The sequence below is a fragment of the Gossypium raimondii genome, chromosome 12 (genome assembly GCF_025698545.1).
Source record: "Gossypium raimondii isolate GPD5lz chromosome 12, ASM2569854v1, whole genome shotgun sequence".
NCBI classification, from domain to species: Eukaryota; Viridiplantae; Streptophyta; class Magnoliopsida; order Malvales; family Malvaceae; genus Gossypium; species Gossypium raimondii.
This window is the reverse complement of record NC_068576.1, coordinates 10,798,175-10,823,789: the sequence shown is the minus strand read 5'-3', so window position 1 is coordinate 10,823,789 and position 25,615 is coordinate 10,798,175. Positions and strand designations below refer to the sequence as shown.

The 25,615-nt window shown below is 30.7% G+C and overlaps 1 protein-coding gene across 1 annotated transcript; it reads right to left on the bottom strand.

Annotated features, from left to right (window-relative positions):
- Positions 1–1,589, bottom strand: LOC105763263 (probable methyltransferase TCM_000336). Its single transcript, XM_012581410.2, has 4 exons — positions 1,417–1,589; positions 929–1,333; positions 567–839; positions 1–490 (listed from the first exon to the last, which is right to left on the bottom strand). The coding sequence occupies exons 1-4, from the start codon at positions 1,489–1,491 to the stop codon at positions 155–157; spliced, it is 1,089 nt and encodes a 362-aa protein (XP_012436864.1). The 5' UTR covers positions 1,492–1,589; the 3' UTR covers positions 1–154.
- Between the last annotated feature and the right edge of the window lie 24,026 nt (positions 1,590–25,615).

The following is a 25,615-nucleotide window of genomic DNA, read 5'->3' as shown; positions in this document are numbered from 1 at the left end:
GATCAAATTAAGAAATATCACTAAATTCAGGGACTAAATGGGTAGTTTATCCCCTATTAAATTATTCAACATAGCAAAATTATGGAAAAAAAAGTTATAAAACTAATTAGATTTAGACAGAGGCAAATCGGTGTTTCTCGTAATTGCATGACATTCATAATTTCTTAAGAACTATGACAAAAGTGAGGGGTTTAATATCTACTTTAACCATTTCCTCATCAATCATTTTCCCATAATTGTTAAACAAGGTATCCAAATCTATCCCATCTCCAAAATGGTCGCAAAGCATGGATTCTTGAACAGCCCTCACGGTCATAGCCACTGCGGTGCCATAGCTCTCCCCATTTTTCACTTCCCTCTCTATCTCAAACATCTCAAGCTTGTCTATTTCGAACGACCCTTCTCTTCTCACTTCATCTTCTAGTTCATTTCTTGATGCTGCATAAAAATGCACTTCGTAGGAATCAACCTTTTCCTTTTCAATCTCTGCCTGCAAAACATAAGGGGAAGAAGATGTCAACAAGAAGAAATGAAATATTTATGCATGTATGAAAAACAAGGGGTACCTGAGAAACAGATATGGCAAGGGATCTTGAGAGGATTTCCCAGAAGAAAGAATTGCCTCTGTCAACATGATCTTGACCTATTCTTCCTAAGAGAATCAGCACCATTCTCCCACCCGTGACTAGCTCTTCTGATCGTGATTTAAGGAACAATGAGAAGTCCTCTTGGAACTGCTTGTAGTATGCTTGGGACACACTTGGAGGGCTTGATTCAGAAATGTAAACGTTTCCTTTGTTGATGGACTTGCCATGCTCATCGTAAAGAGCTGGAGGAACCTGCATGGATAACAGTGATCATTAACTGAAATTCTTGTCATTGCATGGAATTCAAATCTAAAAACAATGGAACAGAGACAATTTTATACCTTGGAGAGCCAGTGCAAACTGTAAGACGAATAGATGAAGTGCAAGCAATTGCATGGGAACAGTCTTCCATAAAATGAACCAGGGTAGCCTGCTATGAAAATAGCTGGACCCTCTTGATTTCTGTCTTTCTTAAGGTCCTTATAAAAATCAGGCAGGGACTTGAACACTGAATTGAAGTCATTTGTTGGAAGATCATTAAGGTAAACTCGAAATTCTGGCATGGGATGGAAAATTTTATGGCTAGTTCCTTCGACAGCTTCGACCATATCTTTGATGAGGGACAAGGAGTTGGGTCCAGAAGAGCAACCCAAATCAGCTATGCCTAAGCTCTTGGGAGTTACTTCATAGTAAAGTTCTTGTATCGTTTCCATGGTTATATGTTTCACCATATCTGATGCCTTTTTCTGTTGGAGAAACATAGTTAGTAGAGAAGAAAATGAAAGAAAATGGTGATAATAGAAGAAAGGAAAAAACAAAGGGGCCAAACCTGGAAAGCAGAATTTTGGGCATAGCTAGTCTTGCCGATTCCTCCAGTCATATGAAAGACTTTCTCGACATCCATGTTTAGAGGTGAATTGAAATTAGCGGGGGATTGCTTTGAGTCTCCTTTTAAAGGCAAAATATTATCTTAATTCATAAAGCCCGTGATCAACTTTTGGGGTTATTGCTTGTTTTATTAATATATATTACTTGTCATTGCAGTTCAATAATTTACATTTTATCATTAACCATCATGGCAGGGCCCCTCCTGGACCGAGGCCTATCTCAGATTTGTTAGTGCCCCTCCTGTTTTTTTTTTTTTTTTTTTGATGGGGTAGCCATTCAAAAGGTCTTGTAAATTAAAAGCTTAATTTGCATGTAAATGAAGTAAAAGAAGATCTATGGAGCTAAATCAGAATGTTCTTTGGTGGATGAACATATTTAAGATGCATTTACAGTTGTTGGAATTGGATTGTAAGTAAATTGGTTGACTTGAGATGAAAATGCAATTATCATGATGTTCACATCGGTTGAAAAAAATGCAATTATTTATGGGCATGCATTGAGGGCGTGAAGCTTCAACAGTTTGAAAGGGATTACCATTGAAAAGAGAAATGTAAAAGTTAGGTGCAATTCATATCTCCCTTATTAGTAACATTTTTATTATAAAAGTCCTCAGTGCTTTCCTGATCTTCTCCAAAAGGTTAAGCTGGGTTGGCTGAATTATAAAATGCCGTAAAATATTTGCCAATATCCCATTACTTTGAAGCAATTGGTGGGTATATATTTATAGAGTTTGTGTGACGTTTGATGTCTTGAATAGAGGAGTTCTTTTTTGTAAGTGCAGTCTTGTATCGGTTTGATTGATCTCGACTTTCCCAGAGCCCCACTACTCTAGGAACCAAAGCAACTGAAGCTTCATCACATCAATACTGTTCCAACTTTAGAGTGTGTAGCAGGGATTCTTCTCAAGTCGTACAAGAGTTGGACAAATGGCAGGCAAGGGATGCACCAATAGGACTGTCCCCAGCCATTGCTGCTGTGGGCATTTAAACACCATCAAGTTTTTCAGGGCACTAGCCATTTTGTTGGTAGCCAGCCAGGCACAGTCAAAAGGCTTGATCAGCACAACTTTTGAAAGGATTATAAAGACAAGAGGCTTAAAAGCTTTATAAAAAGGTAGACAAAGGAATATATAAATGAGCTTAGAGATTCCCTTGTGAGTTTTAAGTAGTTTTCAGTGTGCTATTAGCTAGCTGTGAAGAATATGACATCTGTTCTTGGATAAACGCAATTGATCTTATGCTTCAAAGTCACAACTGATTTGACCTTTCATATTTGGAAGTAATCTATCACAGATCACACCTGTTGCTGGGAATGTCCTGGTAAAGTATTAGTACAAATCTCCGGTGAAGAAAATCTCGAACACACGAACGAAACTCAAAAAGAAAAAGAAAAAATAGGACAAGGCTCCAAGGTGTGTATCAAGTCACTATCTTTAAGGTTATATTCGCCCCACCTATTTTCGGTGTGCAAATGAGTTCCAAGCAAATTAACATCAAGGATACAATGAAGCCAATGACTATTTACGTTTTGCACTGACGAGAATAGCCCACTACACATTGAGCAATGTATGACAAGAAACTCAATTTCTATAAAGGATTTCTGCAGTAATATTTTATAAAATAATCTAATAATATTAAAAAATGAAGGAAGGAAAAAAAGAATATTAGAATTTGTTGGTGTGTTTTCCAAATGAAATCTCATTCCTATTTATACGAATTTCCATGTCTCTTCATAGAGATATCTTTCATCAATAGGTGTCTTTCGAATAATAATGTCTTTAAAATAAACACATAATTATTCATTTAATATTATAACTATTCAAATAATATTATTTAAATAGTTATAATTCTTTTTTAAAAAATCAAATAATATAACTTTTGGTTAATTACACCCATTCATTTATAGTTATTGGAACACTATAAATATTTAAAAACGTTCTAACAATTGGTGCGGTGAACGTGGAATGGCTAAGAATTTATTGCATTAGCTGCTGCATCTAAAGAAGCAAAATGGTTAAGAAATTTGCTTTATGATGTACCTTTATGGCCTAAGCCAATTTCACCTATTTCTATCAGTTGTGATAGTGAGGCTACTTTAGCAAAGGCATATAGCCAAGTATATAATGGAAAGTCTAGACACATTGGATTAAGACATAGTTATGTCCGACAATTAATCTCTGATGGAATGATCACTATAATTATGTGAGGTCAAGTGAAAATTTGGCGGATCCTTTGACAAAAAGTCTTGCTAGAGATGCAGTAAAAAGGACCTCAAAAGGGATGAGACTCAAGCCCATTAATTAGAGTCACCCATGATGGAAACTCGACTCAACGCTTGGTATTACGTCAAGTCTTATAGTGATTTTTAGCACTATAAATAAATCCATCCTAAGATTAAAGTGCTAGGTACCCGTAATGATAAGGGAATGATGAGTAATGTACTTTTAATGGACCCATAATATAAATATGTTAAAGTATTATAATTACGGGAACACTCTTGATGGGATCTACCTATGTGAGTGGAAGTGTGGCCGCTTCTAGGAGCTCAAGGGCTTGGCTCTGACAACACTCATAAAAAGAGGACATAGACACATAGCCATAATAGTGTCCCTAGATACTATGCATTGACTGATTTTGAAATCATTGTGTGAGATTTGTTCGGTTAATCAAATGGAATAGTTAGTTCAAAGCTTAGTCTACCATGCAATTTCGATTAACTTTAACATGTTTTCACTAAGTGAAGGTTCAATAGTAAGATACATTCATTTATGCAAATTGGTTTCCAAGAATATCAAAATCTAAAATATTTTAAAAATGGGGGGAGATTGTTGGAACATTTTCAAATATTTATAGTGTTCCAATAACTATAAATGAATGAGTTTAATTAATCAAAAGTTATATTATTTGATTTTTGAAAAACATTATAACTATTTAAATAATATTATTTGAATAGTTGTAATATTAAATGAATAATTATATGTTTATTTTAAAGATATTATTATTCAAAAATATACCTATTGATAAAAGATGTCTCTATGAAGAGACATGAAAATTCCTATAAATAGGAATGAGATTTCATTTGGAAAACACACCAACAAATTCTAATATTATTTCTTTCCTTCTTTCATTTTCTAATATTATTAGATTATTTTATAAAGCATTACTGCATAAATCATTTATAGAAGTTAAGTTTCTTGTCATACATTGCTCAGTGTGTAGTGGGCTATTCTCGTCAGTGCAAAATGCAAATAGTCATTGGCTGCATTGTATTCTCGAGGTTAATTTGCTTGGAACTCATTTGTACACCGAAAATAGGTGGAGGCGAATATAACCTTAAAGATAGTGACTTGATACATGCCTTGGAGCCTTGTCATATTTCTTCTTTTTCTGTCGAGTTTCGTTCGTGTGTTCGAGATTTTCTTCACCGGAGATTTATACTAACATAAAGTAGAGAGCATAGTTCAACTTAGTTGGAAGGCAGAGATTTAATTAGTGGTCAGAAAATATATGTGCACGGCTGTAATTTGGGTATTGTGAGTACCCAATTTAGGTATACCTGTTTCTTTTTCCTTTTTAAGTTTAAAATTCAGTGTGATTCAAATGAATCTGTCATAGTCCATTACAACCAGGAGAGGCATTACGCGCACCGCACAAAGAGGAGCACAAAAATGATGGTAAAACGAAGGGGAAAGTAAAATCATTGTGGGATTGCAAGTTATGACTAATGATATCAGTGCCCACCATTTTAGGTTTGCTGTTTTTAGCATCTTCCCAACCCATATGCATAAATAAATGCGTTTGGCGATGAAGCTCAACTTCTACTTTTTGTTTCTTTAATTTGTTTGTACACACAAATTTAATGAAGGAAAATGACACAGAAAATTTCAGACACAAGAAATAATTTTTACTATAATATTTGGAAGTTACAATTTTCTAAAAGACAAGGTTTCTCTCTCTTTGTGTCACAAGAATAAGAGTAGAGAGACTTTTGATCTAAAGGTGCTTCAAATATAATTTTGTATGGTTGAGTTTGCTTAATAATCGTCGAAACGTAATTTTAAAAATTAAATTTAATCTATTTTTTTAGCGAATTAAGACTTGTTAGCGACTTTTTAAGAATCGACATGGAATTGTTCAAAAAAATTTTAAGTTCTTACACCTTTAGAAACACTTACTTAAATGAGTTTCGAGTTTCAAAATCTTTTTTTAGGCTGGATTTAACATTTTTGAATTTGTAATTGAGTTCAATGGCTTAGAGGAAATCCTTTGTACAAGACTAGTCAATCAAGTAGAGGAAAATTCATATAAAATATAATTTCTCAAATTGAATGTTATAATATTTTTTATTTTTTTAATTAATTTAGTTCATTAGAAATAATTTTTTTGTAAAATTATGATATTTTTATAAAACAATTATTTATTTTAATTAGAGGAAAATTATAATGGCATGATATATGATATTATCACTTTCATTTGTGGTGGCTTGCAATTAGTATGAATTTTATTTGTCTCCAAATACCCCTTCAAACTATTGAATCATGTACACGATTTTGTTGTGTGTAACAAGCAGACAAGTCTTGATATCAATTTAAATTTTACGTCAAAGTTTTCCCATCTATCAATTATTTTGGCAAGATTTGCATAAGATTTGAAAGTTTTAAAGGACATTATAAAAAATTGACTATCAGTGTACATGCAACAAACAAAATATAATCAATAATTAAGCGGGGTGTACTGCAAGTATGCAAGTGTAGTTGTAATATAATTATTATAATAGAATACGAGAATGTTTTGTGGATCGAATTCATAGGAGATGTGATGATTTCTACACTAGATGCTTTCTATGCTAAAAGAAGGCTATCAATTTACTCAAAAAAGAAAGTAGTACAACAATTCATAAAAGGGAAGAATGATAGTAATACTAACTACACTAAAAAGTACTAATCTAATGGTTTCGGTCGGTATAAATTACTATTAGCAACAAGTAGTGATTACTCTTGTCTCTCAGTAGTGATTGATTTATACTCAAGGAATCTAAACACACGATTCTTTGCCTAGTCACTTTCACCTCTCGGTCTCAAATAACTATTAGAAGCACTAAATGAAATCTTCTCTCGATCTCATTTAATTAAGACTAACTAAATCGATACCTACTCGATAGGGTTTCCTCTTGGCCTATCCTATCTCAATTTTTACTCAAAGTTGTTAATTTTGAGTTATTAACACTATCGATTTAAAAAAAAAACAATCAAATTAACAAAAGACATAAAATAACATCACAAGCGATCAAAGTAAACAATCACATAGAGAATTAGTTCATTTCGTGGCAAATACAAACATACAATAAAATTCCATTCAATCCAATATAATTAAATTAAAGGAAAATTAAAAGAGTGTAAGAAATGCTCATTAAAACAAGAAATCCTTTGCTTTGAGAAATTGATTGTATTTGATATTCTAAATGTATTGATGCCCAATAACAATAAAAGCGAATTGAAAGAGAAAATATCTTGAAGTAATCTAAAAGACTAAACTTAGAAAATTATCAGCAAAAACTAAAAATAAAGTTTATTGTCTGAAAATGATATCCTTTTTACCCCCCATTTGCTGATTATGAAGTGATATTTATACTAAACCTAATTAATAATTCAATTACAATAATAACCTCAATAGAAATATTAAACTAATGCAATTTTTATTCAATCTTCTATTTATTGCCCCTAATAATGATTTTAGATTCTGTAGTTACGAAAAGTGTTGTCGCGATAATGGGTTGTCTGTTTCCCAAACCTTGCTCCAATTGATTGATAGTTGTTGCGACACTGAAGGTCCATGGTTGCGACAACAAGCTCTCTGATTGCCTCTTAGCTCAATTTAAGGCCTTTGTGGTTGTGACAAGGGCTTGCTATGGTTGCAATAATGACTTGGTTGAAGAAACCCCTTAGAAAGTTAGCAAGGTCGTGGTTAAGATAAGGGCTTGGTCGAGGGAACTCCTTGGCAAGTCAACAAGGTCATGGTTCCGAGAAGGCAACATGTGGTCACGACAAAGGATCTTTGCCTTGCTTTTCTTTCATTTACATCCCTTCATTGAGCTCTACAATCCCCTTTTTCACATATTTAAGTCCATTTATGAGGGAAATTAAAGTATTTATTCAAAATATAAAAAAAATAATAAAAAACATTTAAACTAAATCCTAACACCAATGCAAAAACTAATAAAAATAACCAATGCAAAAACTAATAAAAATAACTTTAAATGCTACTTGAAATCAAGCTTCTTAAGTGTGAAAATGACTTAATTCACCATATCAAATTATGACGTATCAAACTCCCCCACACTTAAGTATTGGATTGTCTTTAAGCAAATAACACTCAAAACACACAAAAAAATAACGACCCTCAAGTTACATTGAACATTAGAAAATATGGTAATTAAACATTGAACATGTAAAAGACATATCTTATATCCAAATCAAGATTGATGACTAGTTAATTCAAGTAATTTAATAGTTCACTAGGTTTCAGAGTTAATAAACAAAAAGCCAATTCAAGTGAATATGTGTTAAATTGTGTTAATCCATCAAGACGAATAAGCAAGATGCATTATGGATACTCAAGTGTGAATCACAAGCATTCATCAATTCAAGCATGAACAATTTAGGAAATTCATATAAAGGAAATGTTTAAGTCACATTGGTCTTCAATGCTTGTAATATTCAGAGGCTTAGGACAATTTGGATTCAAAATAAGAGTTAGCTCAAAATGGTTTCATGTACTATAAATAGTGAAGCACATGACATTGTTACCTTTTCTTTCCCAATTTATCAATAAGTTCACCTCCTTATCTCTCTTTCTCTCACCTTCCATTTATCTTCTAAGTGATTAGGACATGGTTTAATATTAGCAAATATAAAAGCCAACAAGTTTAGGTGCATTAAGCAAGCAAAAGAATTTCTTAAGCTCAAAATAGATTTTATCGCTTTAGCACATTTAAGCATTTCCCTTCTTTCACTCCTAATTTGGTACCTATTTCAATTGCTTTAAACAATCATTCAAAAATATCCATCAAGCAGCATTAACCTTATTTGATTCAAAACATACCAAAATCATATCAAACAAGCCCAATACTCATATTCAACTTTACATCAAAGTATTCATTATTTTAACATCAACAAATCTTAAGCATTTCAATATCATTAAGGCATACCTACTAAATCATTCAATTACTAATCTTACTTATGCCAAATCATCTTGGAACATGTCATTTCCTTTCATTATAAACACATATACATATATAGGACATAATAACATTAAGCATAACCAATAACTATCAAAATTAAATTACATTTCTCAAGCATATTTCAATTTACTTATGTTCAAGTACATTTTCATTTCATTCACCAAGTCATTCCATACCAACTTTGCCTATGCCAATCCACTTTAAAACATGAAATTTCATTTTCCATACATATCTCAAGCATATAAGTCAAAGTATACATATTCAACTAGGCATCACAAATGCCAAATCATGCCTTTTTAAACCATATACAAAACCAACATTTAAATCACATAAACCAAGTTCAATACCATATTCAATTCATAACTACTTATATACATAAAGAAACCTATATACATGCCACAACCCTAGGTTCAGAATGATCAAACATCTACCAATTTGATGATAGGATAGTGTGAGCTTCAAGTCAATCCGGCTTGACGCGTCCCGCAAGATAATTGACAAGGAAAGGGAAAACTAACGAGGTAAGCATATAAAATGCTTAGTAAGTTCATAGGCATTAAACAAAACTTACCTTATCTTACAACCAAATACAATATGCTACCATACTTTAACATAGTTGGCAGTCATGGCAAAACACAACATCAACAAGGTGAGATTAATATATAATCAAACCAAATGACATCTCAACCATATATCAATCCAATTCATTTTAAAGTCAACATCTCAATATCATGCTCATGCTCAATTCAACATTTATGCATTTGAGCATCAAAATCATATCATATCATGTCATTTCAATTTTTCATTTTACATTAACCACTTCGCCTGATGAACTCAAGTAAACAGACTCAGATACACATGTAACTACATTACACCGATTGCTCGTCCGAGCTGAATATATATTTGTGACAAGTTACCACTCTAGGCTAAACCTGTATAATGACACAATCGGTTGCTTGTCCAAGCTAAATATACATACATGTCAGGTTACCAGTCTAAGCTAAACTTGTGTCACATGTATCATTAAGTCTGCAACAAATGTTAGATCTTGGTAATATTTGTAACCAATCCCGTACAAGTGCACAAAAAACCCTATTGACATGTAGATCGTATCCTAAGCTTTACTAAGTTCACCCAAGCACTTTTTAAAACATATAAACATTTCTTTACAATTTAGTCGAGCACCTTTTAACACATATAAATGTTTCTTTACAATTTAGTCCAACTCTCACATTTCATACTAATTTACCACCAATCAACCCAAAATCAAAGATATATACACAAATCAAATACATAAAAACCTAAAAACATTTATACCATATGAACTTACCTATCAAAAAACAACAAGCAAGTTAAATATTCAAGGAATAATCGACAATTTTGGCTTTTTCGCGATTATCTCCGGTTTGATCCAATTCTTGATCTAAGCAATTATTGTAGACAATTCATCAATACCAAACATTTATACATTGTATCATGATATGAATGAACCTATGAATCTTCATTTTTCGATACCCCTAAAGTTTTAAGCTTTGGTTTTAAATTTTGAGCTTTGGTGTTAAAACCAATTTCAGTTACATTCATTACAGACCCTCTAATATCAATTATTATCAAAATTGCACATCAATTTTACATTTTATTCACTTTGGTCCTTATGAAAAAAACTAATAATTAAACTTTACAATCTAGTCATTTTTCACATCTAAGCTTAAAATCTATCAATTTAACACAAATTTCTTCAAGAAATCAATAACAGAAACTTTCAATAACTTTAATACTTTTACAAATTGATACATGGGCTAGCTAAATCAAGCTCCCATAACCTCAAAAACATTAAAAAAAATTAAGAAAATGACTTAATTGTACTCACCAATTGAGGACCGAAAGCTTTAAACTAAAAAATGGATTCCTTAGGTTTTTCTCCATGCTTGTTTAGTGAAGAAGAAAGAAAAAGATGACAAATTCCACTTTCACAAGCCTTTTATGCCTTAATTTTTTCTTTAATCACCTAATTAACTTAAATTAATCAAAATTAATTAAACTTAATAAAAATCACTTAAAATTAATGGATGTTAACATCATCCTCCACTAATTGATGAAACAAAATGATTTATTTACCATTTTGAACTTTTAACTATTTAAAATCTATAACAATAAGACTTTTACAATTTAGTCCTTGTACCTTAATTAAGCAATTAAAAACAAAATTGAAACACCAAAGTCTAATAAAATTTTATACCAACTCTGAAAATATTTATATTTAATATTTACGAACTCGATTTACAAAAATGGGGTTTTAAAACTGCCTTTTTCAGTAGCACTGAAAATTGAGTTGTTATACACATAGTGGCACAAACTACGACATCATCAATCATGCCTTGATGCCCTGAAGCACCTTGTGCATGAAGCATCCAACACACAATATATGCTGCCCTAAAGCCGACCATTGCACCTCAGCACCAATGAGTGATCTCTGTTGCTTGATTCTAGGATATTTTTCTTTAGTTTTGTTTTGTTTTTGTATTTTCTTTTCTTTTCTTTATTATTTTCTTTTTATTTAATGTTTTTTCCCTTTTTCTTCTGTTGTAAGTACTCCTTACTTGGAGCAAATACATTTTCATTGCTAAAAGAGTGTAAAAAGATAGGTTGATTTTGACTCTACTTTATGGGAGCCTAAAAAATGACCTAAACTCTTCTCTACTTTTGAAACATCGGGGACAATGTTCAGTTTAAGTGTAGAGGGATAGTTTAATTATTTGCATGCTTTTAGGTTTTTTTTGTTTGAGCATAATTTGGTTGCATCTTTTTTCAATTTTTTTCTTGATGTATAGTAGTTTGCATGAAATCTTCACTTGATGAGAGATTGACATATTTTTATATACTTCTAAGATCGTCAATATATTGTAGTAAATGCTTCTGAAACTTATATGTTGACTTGATATAGTTATACATTATTGATGTACTCCATTAGGTTGTTTGTTAGAGCCATGGATTCTTTATATGGTTTCATTGATAAATATTTTGTAATTCACATTGTCGTACCTAATAGTGTATTTTGTATAATCAATTTTAGAAATTTTGACAGAATGATCTTGTTTGAAACAAGCTTATAAAGAATAAACTAGACAATTTTTTTGGATTGTTTGAACTATCGAACCTATTTATTGAGCTAATTTGTCTCTCTTTTTTTGCCTTTGACTTAACTCGTGTTCATAATTGCCTATATTTTAGCCTTTACCCGTAAAATTTTTATCCTTATTTTGATGCTTAAACATTTAGTGCTTATGGATTTTTTTTGAGCTTAACTGAATTATAGGATTGATGTTTGGGCTTAAATGCAGCTTAAATGAATATTATTGGTAATACAAATTAAGTAGATTACTCCACTGCATTTTGTTTTTGCATCAAAAAGTTTGGTGTTTCCTAGTATGTTCCACTAATCTAGTTATGAATAAAGCCAAAGGGTATTTATGTGTGATTAATCGAGTAATTTAGGATAAGTGCTTAGGTTATCATCTACACTCGTATTCAAAAGTAATCATCTTAAATTAGCTGAAAAGAATAAGCATTAAGTGTCAAAAAAATTAATGATGAATAAATGCTAAATTGTTTATATTGTTAAATATTTCGAACTTTAGTTCTATCTTATGCTTGTTTAAGGGTATTGGAGGAGTAAGTTGTTTGGAAAAAGAAATTTAATATTTTATCCTTAATCGAATCCAAAGGTACACTACAGGAAATTAATGTTTTAGCGACGTTTTTAGTGGCGTTTATACGGAAAACGCAACAAATATTATACATTAGTGGCGCTAACAAAAAAATGTCACAATAGGTAAAGCAGTAGCAGCTTTTATGAGAAAAATGCCACAAAAGGTCAAGCAGTAGCGGCGTTTATGCGAAAAACGCCGCAAAAGGTCAAGTAATAGCGGCGTTTATGAGAAAAACGCCGCAAAAGGTAGCAAAAAATCATTTTATATTAAACAAAATGACACCATTTTGCTCCCTGTATTCTGACCCATCATCCAAGTGCCCATCATGTATTCTTTTCAACAACTCATGCATCCTCTTCTATTTATTATTTAATTAGTTTCTTTATATTAATTAAAATAAATTTATATTTAATTTAATATTTAAAATCTTCAAAAAATTTAATGACACAAGAGAAAAAATTTGAAAGTAAAAACATAGAAAAATATATGTTAAAAATGAAAAAATTAAAATACTATTATTTAAAATAATTTTAAATTTTTTGAGTATATGACTGATTGTTTTTAATTTATATATTAATTAATTTCTTATATAATTGTAAAAGAGATAATTTTAATATATTAAAATTATCATTATAGTTTAAATTATTTAAGAGATAATGGATAAACTTTATATGTATTAAAATTAAAAAATTGTTAACTCATGCATCTCTAGAGAAACAAAATTAATTAGTAAATTGAAAAATTATTTAAATTTCCTAAAATATTGAAAGAATATAAAATTCAAAAGAGAAAAAAAAAATTTGAAGCTTTTTTGTTTTTTTTTCATATTTTGAAAATTTTTTTTGTTTTCTTACATAAAAAATTATATAAAAATTTCAAATTTTATCTAATTCTTTAAAACTGATATGAAAGATATAATAATTCAATATAAAAATTTCTCATTAAAAAAGTCAAGCAGTAGCGGCGTTTATGAGAAAAACGCTGCAAAAGGTAAGCAATAGCAAATGCCGCAAAAAATCATTTTATTTTAAATAAAAAATTTCTCACCCATCATCCAAGTGCCCATCATGTATTTTTTTCAACAACTCATGCACTCTTTCATCCTCTTCTATTTATTATTTAATTAGTTTCTTTATATTAATTAAAATAAAATTATTTTTAATCTAATATTTAAAATCTTCAAAAAAATTAATGACACAAGAGAAAAAATTTGAAAGTAAAAACATAGAAAATATATGTTAAAAATGAAAAAATTAAAATACTATTATTTAAAATTATTTTAAAGTTTTTGGGTATATGATTGATTGATTTTTTTAATTTATATATTAATTAATTTCTTATATAATTGTAAAAGAGATAATTTTAATATATTAAAATTATCATTATATTTTAAATTATTTAAGAGATAATAGATAAACTTTATATATATATTAAAATTAAAAAAATTGCTAACCCATGCATATCTAGAGAAACAAAATTAATTAGTAAATTGAAAAAGTTATTTAAATTTCCTAAACTATTAAAAGAATATATAATTATAAAAGAGAAAATTCTTTTAATGCTTTTTTGTTTTCTTTTCATATTTTGAAATTTTTATTTTTGTTTTCTTACATAAGAAATTATACAAAAATTTCAAATTTTATCTAATTCTTTTAAATATTACTTAAATTTTAAAATATTATTTATTTAAAACTGATATGAAAGATATAATAATTCAATATAAGAATCATTAAAAAAGTAAAGCATTAGCGGCGTTTATGAGAAAAATGCTGCAAAAAGGTAAGCAATAGCGGCGTAAAAACGTTGCAAAAAATCATTTTATTTTAAACAAAATGGTGTTGTTTTACTTTGCTAAAAATCATTTATTTTTCCCTAAACCATAATCCTAAAATCCCTTATTTTATCCCTAAATCTCGAAACGCCTAATTTTTCCCTTTAAAATTGAAATTCCCAAATCCCATAAATTTTACCCTAAATCGAAATCCCAAAATCCCTTTGATTTTCGCCAAAATTTTAGGTAAAATCGAAATTTTGTAGTCTTTAATCTGATAATATGTTTTGATGAACTGCCAGAAATTTGAAGTGGAATAGACTCCAAGATGTCCTTCCTCCTAAGATCGGTGAGCTGAAAAGACTAACCCATCTATATTTTATAGTTGAATGTGTTTGTACATGCATGTCGGATGGTGACGATTTGTTTGTTTGTTTGTATTGTGGGAAAGCAGTGTGGTTGAGTGAGGAGCATAAGTGGCGATGCTTGCTTTTATTGCATTGTTCATTGTAATGATAGAATAAGTGTGGGTATTAGTTCTTTATTCTTCCTCTTTCTGAAGTTTCCTACAATCCTAAACATGGCACACTTTACCTTTGGATTGAAATTTTTAAAATGAGTTAGTGGAGTCTTTTTGGCTTTAAATTTTAAATTATAAAAGGATAATTTATTTGATTAAATAAATATAAATAAGTTGATTATGTCTATGATTTAGATATTGCAGTATAAGTGAACTTCATTAAAGAAAATTCAGAAAAGAGTAAAAAGCCTGAGCATTCCTGTATGGGAAAATGGGTCCCTTCCTTTCGAGCAAATTGGAAATGATTAAATCACACTAGCTTTACAACAAAATTTGAATTGCTATTTATATTTTCTTTTAAAAGTTTATTACATTACACAATTTTATTTTTATTATTAAAATTACACCATTCTTTTATTATTTATTGGAGTAGTGCTTGTAAGGAGTGATGAAAGAATAATTTAACGCATTCTTTGATTAGGTATATATTAAAGTGATTTTGGGTTTAAAATTCTTTTTATCCATCGAAATTTATTCTCGCATTCAATTCTGAATTTTGATTGACAATTATATATGATTCTTCAGATTGTTGAGCTTGCAAATCTACCCGACCTTCGCTATCTCTACCTTCAAGAAAACCTTTTCATTGGTCGAGTTCCACCAGAGTTGGGCACTTTAGAAAATCTTCCGCACTTGTAATATTCTTTTTACCATTTTATGCCAGGGATGTCGGTAATAATCATTTGGTCAGTACCATTAGGGAAGGAGGCTTTTCAGTTCTACGTAATTTGTAAGTTATATTTCAATATTTAAATGCACAGTTTTTCTTAAGGCTGCAAATGTAGGTATTTGGATAACAATTATTTGGGTGGAGGAATTCCTGCTCAGCTGGCAAATTTGACAAATTTGGCCATATTGTAAGTTCCAGTAACATATATATGTCTGTGTGTGTTTATGTATATAAGCAACCGGTACCATGCTTGGCATTCCGACTCCTAATTTTCCTTCAAGCATCCATGTCCAACATTTGTGTTAAACACATTTGGACTTAGACATATATCCATATCGGAGACATATCTATATGTCCAACATTGGTCATTGAATTGTTTACGTCATTGTTAATGCTTGAGTGAAGAGTTTCATTTCCATATTAACCCAAATAATCAAAAGTTTAGAGGTGTTGTATTTGAATATTTAGTTTTCTGTGCAGCATAAATAGGAAATAGTTAAATGTAACAAGGTGTTTTACTATTTAAAATGTTAAAAACTATTTTTATAATTAAATTTAAATAATAATTTTGGTCACATTTAGTCTAAATTGTAAAATTATTTCAAATTCAGTCGAATTCAAGTTGACCGAGCATCCTGTACAAAAATACAAAAAAGCTTTTCACTGTTATCTGTTATCTGCCATCCAGTTTTCTTGATTATTGCATTTAGAAGTCCTTTATTTTCTGATTTTGTCTCTATTGGCTCAATTTTTATTATTTCAGTTAACAATTATTTTTATTATTTCATTTAACAAAATCTTGTCCCTTTTCTTTCTCAGTTTTTCGCATACCTTGTTCTTCTATTTTAGCTGCTTTTGACATTGAGAAGATAGCTTTTTGGTGTGTTTGCTTAGCTTCAACCCACATTGTCTCATGTAAGACAATTTGCTTCCTTTCTTTGTTTGTTTTTAATTTTCTTATTTGAATTTTGGGTTTTCATTGATGTTTCAATTAAGTACATTGTGTTATTATGCTAGTTGTGGTGACAACTTTGGTGTAACTGGTTTTCAGTTTACTTATTTAGTTTCTTATGTGATTAAAATAACGTCATATAGATATGTTTGTGAATTTTTTTATTGTTTCACTAGTCCTGTATTTCTTTTGTTTATTTCATTGATTTGATTTCTTGGTGGCAACAACTTTGATTTGAAATTTTCTTTTGTTTGTGATAGTGATTTAAAACACGCAAGTTTAAAATTGGTTAGAATTGCATGACTATTTCTCAGCTAGGGGACCCTGGAATCGGTTCTTCATTGGCTGCTTTGCTAAGGTCAAAATGAATTACATAACTTACATAACTTACATAAATATATATCATAATTATACTTATAAATAAACAACTTACCTGAATTAGTTTACACCCATTAGATACTTGATACTTGATATGTATTATCTATTTTAGTACAATGACATGATTTAAATCAACTTAGTACACTTAAGTAACCGTAATTTATTGTCAACTTTAGACTTCAAGAACTACGAAATGGATAAGAGTTAGATGAATTTGTCAAGAGTAAGCAACGATTATCGAAATGGAGTACAAACTGTTCTAAATTTTGCATTTCAATATGCAAGCCAAGAGAATATGATTCTTTGCCCGTGTAAGAAGTGTGGCAACATCAATTGGCATATTCGTGAAGTTGTCTACGAACATCTAATTGTTGATGGCTTTATTCGGGGGTGTAAAAAATAGATTTTCCATGGAGAGTGTACACCTCGTAGAACCTCTTCAACGATTAATTCGATTTATCCTCATAATGCTTACTATCGAAACACCTTTTTATTTTGAAAAAGAATGAGGATCGACTTTAAAACGAAAATGGAGTCGCCACCAAACCTTTTTTCGAGGTGTGATTGGGTCACCTTGACATTTTAATAAAACGTCTTGATTTTCTAAAATAACGGTTTTGGTCTACGAATTTTGAGAAAACAGGTTCGGGAGTCTATTACGCACGAGGTAGGGTTGGCACCCTCGTAACACCCAGAATTGGTCCCGAATTGATTGTTTAATGTATTAGTATTGAAAATTTGAAAAGATTTTAAAATATGATCCTTTGAAAAGAAAATTTGAATAAGCCAAATTGGATGATAAGACACACTCATTTCAAAGAAATAAACTGTCACACTCAGTGAGTTAGGGTACAACAGTTTAATCTTCGAAATTAAGTTTATCTTTTAACTTTTAAAACTCATGCATTTTGAGAAGGATATTTGGTTACTTGGGTCAAACGAAAAATCGAAACCCAGTAAGTTAGGGTTCATCTTCTCGAAATTCCTAACACCGAATATTGCCTTTATTTTAAAAATCTTTAATTCGAGGTAACAAAATGTCAGATCCAGTGAGTTAGGGTCCAACATTTAGAAATCCCGAAAAAACTTTATTTAGAATTTGTATGATTTTATTGTAAAGTAAATATTTGGCTATCTAAATTCATCGAAAAGAATTGAAGCCCAGTAAGTTAGGGCACAATCCTCTCAAGAATCGTGATCACCGAGTATTTTTGAAATTTTATGGAATAGAATGATTTTAGTACTTTAATAAAACACAATTTTTAAAACAAATGTAGCATGATTGGATAGTAATGTATAATGTAAAAGATAATTGGTAATCCAAACACACACTAAAAAGTAACAAGCAAGCAATAGGTAAATGCAAATAGCAACAATAATTTTAATCATATTATACTTAACACCAATATTAACAATTAAACATCCAATGAATTAATAATCAATTTTCTAAAAGGTACACCAAGACAATGAAAGGAAAAATTATAATCAATATATCCTATATATAAAAGTTTTAAAATGAATTACATACATGACTTCAAAATAGACTCGAAAAATATTGACTAATTAGTATTTGGTATGAATTGGAAATAGATTTGAAGTAAGCAATATACATTTATTAGTTTAACATGGTTAATGTATATAAAAAATAGTAATAATATATATTATATATAAAGATTGAAGTATATAAAGTATATAAAGTAAGTTTTTTAAAAAGAATTAACTAAAATCGGTTTAAAATAAAAGATAATATATTTAAAAAGAAACTTAAAATTAATAATTATAATAATATTAAAACAATAATATATATTTTAGAAATAAATAATTTAATAAGTTATATATATGAAAGAAAAATAGTATTATATGAAGAAAATATTATCATGTAAATATTTAATATATAAAAATATACAAAAGATGAATTTTAAAACATAATAAAAAATAAAAAACATATCAAATTTTCATAAAATATATAGAATAATCAATAATGAATTAAATAATAACATGTTAATTTTAAAACAATATATATATATATAAAAGAATTAAAACATTGACATATGACAAATTTAAATAATATTAATAATAATTTAACTAATAACATATTATATCTTAAAATTATCCTAATAATAAATTTAAAAACAATATTAAACTTAAACATTAAAATAACGTTAGATTTTTAGAAATAACTATGTCAAAATTAGAACTAAATATATTTAAAATTAAATATATAAAAAGAACTAAATTAAAATTGCAACTAGAATTAAAAGAAAAAAAAATCTAGCTAAATTGATGATCGATTCAAACCCGAGGGACCAAAATAGCAATTAAACGCAAATATTCGGATACTCAAATCCGATCAGTGAAAACGATGCCGTTTGATCGAGGATCAAAATGAAAACAGGATCAAATATATGGTATAAATTAAAAAAATTGAAGAAAATCGGATTGAAACAACACAAAATACAAAAGGACTCGTTGCACAAATAGACCCTTGAACCAAATTGCGCGGGTCCTACCCCGGGTCGGGTTACCGCCCAGGTCTAAGCTTCTAAATGGCGTCGTTTTTAAAGCTACTGAAGCATGCTTAAAACGGTGTCATTTCCTTCACAGTATATAAGCTAAAATAAACCTAAAACTAATAGCCATCAATCATTTTTTTTAAAAAAAAACTTAAAAGAAAAAAATATGTTCCCTGTGCCGCTCCGTATAGCGGCCATTCAGAAGCTCTCCGAACCTTCGCCCGACTCCGATTACTAGAGAGCGAACAAAGGTCCGGCTACCAGGTAATCTCTTCGCTTTCTAACCCCTCTCTTTTTATTATCGCACTCAAATAATGAACAAATGAGCAAAGAAAAGAGAAAAAAAAAAGAGAAAAGCTAAGGAAAGATTTAAAATCACCTTTCGAATGCTCTGTTTTCGTTTTTTCTTTAAATATTTTTTTTACTTTTGTATTCAATATGCTTAAAAAAAAACCCATTTTTACAGATTTTTGTTGGCTTTTATAGCCAAATAAAAGGAAAATAACATAATAATAAAAAATCTATTCTATTTTCCTATTCTATTTCATCATTTGCTATCAAATATTGCTGCTATTGTTGCTGTTTGTTGCAGTCTTGCATCTGGAGGCCACTGGGGACGACCAGCAGGTGGTGCGAGCACGCGTGGGGAAGGCTTGGCTCTTCATGGCGTTGGGGCCGGATCTTTGCTAGGGTTAGGGTTTTGCTTCAGTTTTAGGCTAGTATTGTAAATGGGTTTTAAGTTAATTGGGCTAGGCAGTTGGGTCTTAGGTTTAGCGGGCTGGTTCTGGTATTATTTGGGTTTGTAAAAAAATGGACTGTGGACATTTATTATTTTAATGGTTTTGGTTTGTGCGGACCCGGGCTAATTGGGCCTGTTACATTTACCATCAATCTGTTAGAGAATATGACATGGAAGATATGTTGCGGGATGCATTTAATATGTGCAGTCATGGTTTGTAATCGTTTCCACCTGAAATTATTGCATCCGATGATTGTGATATTGGTGAAAATGCTTTTACCAAAACGAGAAGATGTGTATCTGATGAGGAACCAAATGGAGAAGTGGCGAAGTTCTACAAGTTATTTAATGAAATGAATGAAGAACTTTATGAGGGATTGAAATTTTCAAAAATGTCCTTCTATATTCATCTTTTTCATTTAAAATGTTTGGGAGGGTGGACCAGAAACTCTTTTACACTACTGTTAGAGTTTTTGAGAGATATGTTTTCATTTCCAAAAACCCCTCATTCATGCAAAGATATGAAGAAACTGATAAGAGATTTAGGCCTTGGGTACGACAAAATTCATAGTTTCCTAAATGACTACACGTTGTATTAGGGTGATCGGAAAAACCAACAACCTTGTCATGTTTACGGTAAACTTCGTTGGATGAATAGGAATACAGAAGATGTGAATAAGGATGAATGTGAGGCACAATCAAGAAAGAAGCCAATAAAGATTTTGCGATATTTTCCACTAATACCAAGGCTTCAAAGGCTTTTCATGTGTCAAAGACAACCGAGTCTATGAGGTGGCATCATGATCAATGAACAAATAATGGATTATTAAGGCATCCTACAGATTTTTTAGCTTGGAAGTCATTTGACAGTAAATTTCCAAGCTTTGTAAACGATCCTCAGAATGTAAGGCTTGGGCTAGCATCTGATGGATTTAATCCTTTTAAAATCATGAGTACTTCATACAGTACTTGGCTTTTAGTGTTTGTTCCTTATAATTTGCCTCTGTGGATTTGCATGAAGTAATCTTCTTTTATCTTATCTCTGATTATTCCTGGAGAGAAAGGTCCCGAGAATGATATTGACATTTATATACAACCGAGAATGATATTGACATTTATATACAGCCACTTATTGAAGAGTTGAAACAGTTATGGGCAGGTGTTGAAACATATGATGTCTTGAGAAAGGAGAACTTTTATTTACGTGTAGCTTTGTTGTGGACTATTAATGATTTCCCAACTTATGCCAATTTATCTAGTTGGAATACCAAAGGACGTTATGTTTGTCCTTATTGTGCGGCGCAAACATGTTCGAAGTTGTTATATAATGGGAAAATTTTCTCTTATATGGGGCATCGTTGGTGGTTAGATAGAGATTATAGATTCAGATTTCAAAGGACTCTATTTGGTGGTATCGAAGAGTTCAGAGAAGCTCCTAAGTAGACCATTGGATCTGAAATCTTGTTCATGTTAAAAGATATCTATTTCAATTTTGGGAAGATGAATCAACCACCCAACATGCAAACAAAGAGAAGACAAGGGAGGCGCATGTTGGCGATGTTGACCGGCAGATTGATGATGAATCTAATGAAGAGGATGATCTTAATGAGGTGGACTTGTGGGAAAAAAAAAAGAAATATTTTTCTTTAGTTGCCTTATTGAGAGCATCACATTTTGCGACACAATCTTGATGTCATGCATATTGAAATGAATGTTTGCGAGAACATCATTAGGATAATTCTGAATGCCAATAGAAAATCGAAAGACAATTTTCAGAGTCGACTTGATCTAGTTGACATGGAAATTCGGCGGGATCTTCATCCCCAATTTCTTCTGAATGGAAAATCTCGGTTGCTTCCTTCTATTTTTGCAATGTCGAAGAAAGAAAAAGAAGTGTTCTACACGGTGTTGAAGGATATAAAGGTCCCAAATGCGTATGCATCAAATATATCTCGATGTGTGAGTCTTAAATATCGAAGACTATATTCCCTAAAATCACATGATTATCACATCTTGATGCAAGATTTACTACCAGTTGTTTTACGATGTTGTATGTAAAAAAAGGTGACGTCTTTTATAATTGAACTATCCAATATAATGAAAGTTATTTGTGCCAAAGTTTCGAATGTTGAAGAACTTGAGAAAGTACAAGATCGAGTCGCCTTGACTTTATGCAATTTGGAGAAGATCTTTCCACAGTCATTCTTCATTATTATGGTGCACTTGCTAATCCATCTCTCTCATGAAGCAAAACTTGGTGGACCGGTGTTCTATCTGTGAATGTATCGTATAGAGAGGTGTTAATTTATTTGTAAAGTTTTCATTCATTTATGAATATACCATTAGTTACAACTTTTGATAATGTTGTATATCGTGTTTAGGTTCCTATGCAAACTGAAGTCTTATTGTCGTAATAAGCGTTATCGAGAAGGATCAATTGCTAAAGGTTACTTAGCAGAGGAGTGTATGACTTTCTACTCTAGATATTTTGAAGATGTTGAAACAAGATTGAATAGAACAAGTAGAAATGTTGGGCTCACTAATCATATCTTAGCCAAAACTTATATATTTCGAAGTTATGGAGAACCAATCGGTAATGTTGAAATTGCACACTTAGATGATAGATCTTGAGTACAAGCACATCGATATGTTCTTTTTCACCACGATTCAATTGAACCATTACGCAAGTTATTTTTATAATTTGATAAATATTCATATTTTTAATTTGTTTATCTTCTAACCAAGTAATCCACTTTTTAACATAGTGAGTACAAACAAGTCTTGAGATCTCATTCACGTTCCCGAAGATTACAACATCGAGATATTCATAAGTTATTCACAGAATCTTTTCATGAATGGTTAGGGCAAACGGTATGCAACTGAAGCTTTCATTGACAAATAATAATTTTTTCGTGTAACATTTATAATTAATCAATTTACTTTCGATTCAATAGGTTTGGAGTGGAAAGGAAGTCAATGACGAAGTTAAATGGCTTTCCCAAGGTCCGAATAAAGTAGTAAAAAGATATAGTCCCTTCCTCATCAATGGATTCAGGTTTCATACAAAATCTCGAGAAAGATTAAGGAAAACTCAAAATTGTGGAATAGTTGTTAATTTTTCAATTACAAGTTATGATAGTGCTAGGGACAGTAATCTTGTTGAGGGAAATGTAGAGTATTATGGACTTCTTACTGACATTATTGAGTTGGATTACTATGGCAAACAAAAGGTTGTCTCATTTCGATGTGATTGGGCTGATGTTAATACCACTCGCGGAATTAAAAAAGATCAATTTGATTTTACTATGGTGAACTTCTCTCGATTAATTCACACTGGACAACAATTGATAAACAAGCTGTATGTATTTTCTTCTCAAGTCAAACAAGTTTTTTACTCGAAAGATCCAACTGATGAGGGTTGGTACGTTGTACTTCGTAACACCCCTAGAGACTTGTTTGACATGGACAATGGAAGTAGAGATGACATCGACAAAAGATCAAAAACCTTTCCCTTTCTAGAACAAAACTTAAATGAAACTATCCTTAGTACTAGTACACAATTTCAATGGGTTCACCAAGATGTGGATGAAGATATTTACGAATCATGATGTAGTCAGATTTTACGATTTTTTAATTATATGTAATATTATAATTTAAATCTTGAACTTGTTAAATATTTTCAACTATTTTATATGTACTATTATTGTTGTAATTAGTTACTAATATTTCAACTATTTTATGTGTATTACAGATAAACTGTCTAGAAGAAGATTGCGAGATATTAGTATTATTCAAAATCCTCCAAATTCGGAAGAAACAAATAATAAAAAATAGACTGCTATTGGATCTTCGAATGTTCCGAATACAACTGACGAACTTGCAGAAATTCAAAGTAATGTTAACTTTAATTTACATGTATGTTGACCTTTATTATTGATTTCTGTTTCAAATTCTTATATTATAATATATCATTTTTTCAGCTGAAAGTGGTGAGATGCGCAAAACTCGAGGACGTACGCTATTAAAATATTTATACGAGTTAAATTCTGTCGAGCGTGTCAAAGTAGCTAGAAATAGTCTTGGTCAGCCTATTGGATTAGAAGCTTGACTTTTAGCAGGATACTTGAGAATTATAACACGAAATGCCAATCTGTTGCCTATCAATTATGAGTCATGGCATCATATGCCTGATAGTAACAAAAATCAAGCTCTCTATAATATTAAGGTAATAACGTGAATGTAATTTATAATATTTTGGTTTAAGTTTCATTTATATTTACTTTTTAAACTTGTGTTATTTGCAAGAGAGATTTGCTTTAGAGGTCTTGGATAATTATGTGAAGAAGGCATTAGGAAAAAAATGCAGAGAACATAAAAGTGCTTTAAAGAAGGTATATTTTAAGAAAAATATAAGCCTCAAAGAGAAATTGCGAAATGTCTCGCCGGGAATGCTGAGGTACCAATGGGAAGATGCAGTTAGATTTTGGAATTCAAAGAAAGGAGAGGTATTACGTACTTCCAAACTCTTATAATTATTTCGGTTTATAGTGTTTACTATATACGTAATAATAATTTAATAATATAGGATCATGAGTGAGTTGAAACTACAAGTTGGCAAAAATAAAAATTCACGCACACAGTTGGGTCGAAAATTTTTGCTCGTGTAGTTGATGACGAGGTATTTTGAATTTATTAATTGTGTTACATATTAATTACTTTCTATTAAATAATATTTTTCCTACTATATTGTAGGAACTGTCGTCTGGTCAAAAAGTTGGACGCCTTCAGCTTTTTGACATTACACATAGAAAGAAAGATGGATCTCCTATGATTACTGAAGCTGCAGAAATTATGGTATAGTTACTTAATAAAATTTGAAATATTTGAAATATTTATCATGTTTAATTATAATGGTTTAATTCGTCGTTTGTAATGCAAATAATGATAAGTTATGTTGCATTTGTTTTGATTATATATTTCGTTTCTAACTCATTGATTGATTTATTAGGAGAAACTAAAGGATAAAAGGGCGGTATATGGAGCAATCGCTTCAAGTGATAGTTCTGTTAATCTTGACGACATTGATAACCGAATTATCACTGAAGTTTTGGGTCCTGAAAGGTATGGTCGGGTTCGATTTCAAGGATCTTTTGTTAACCCAACCGAATATTTTGGATTCAGCTCGCAGCAATACATGCTTTTGGGGAATCAGACTCAAGCTGAAGTTCAGAGGTTAAGAGACCAAATGGCTTAGATGCAAGCGAGCACAGTTGAGCAAATTGCTCAACTTAAAGCGGAGAAAGCATTGAGAGAAGCAAAGGCTTAAAGAAAATATGAAGAACTCCAGTTACAACTTAAAGCGGAGGCAGCAACGAGGGAAGCATAAGCAAACAGAAAATATGACGAACTCTAGCTACAACTTCAGAATATGATGAAGATGTTTCAACAGTTGCAGGAACCGCCATCTTAGACGTTTGTTTTCTTATTGTAAGAATATTTTAACATTATAACTTTTGAATATAATAAATTTTGTTATTTCATTTATTAATTTAGATCATATACATATTTCTTTCGTTGGATTTGAAGTA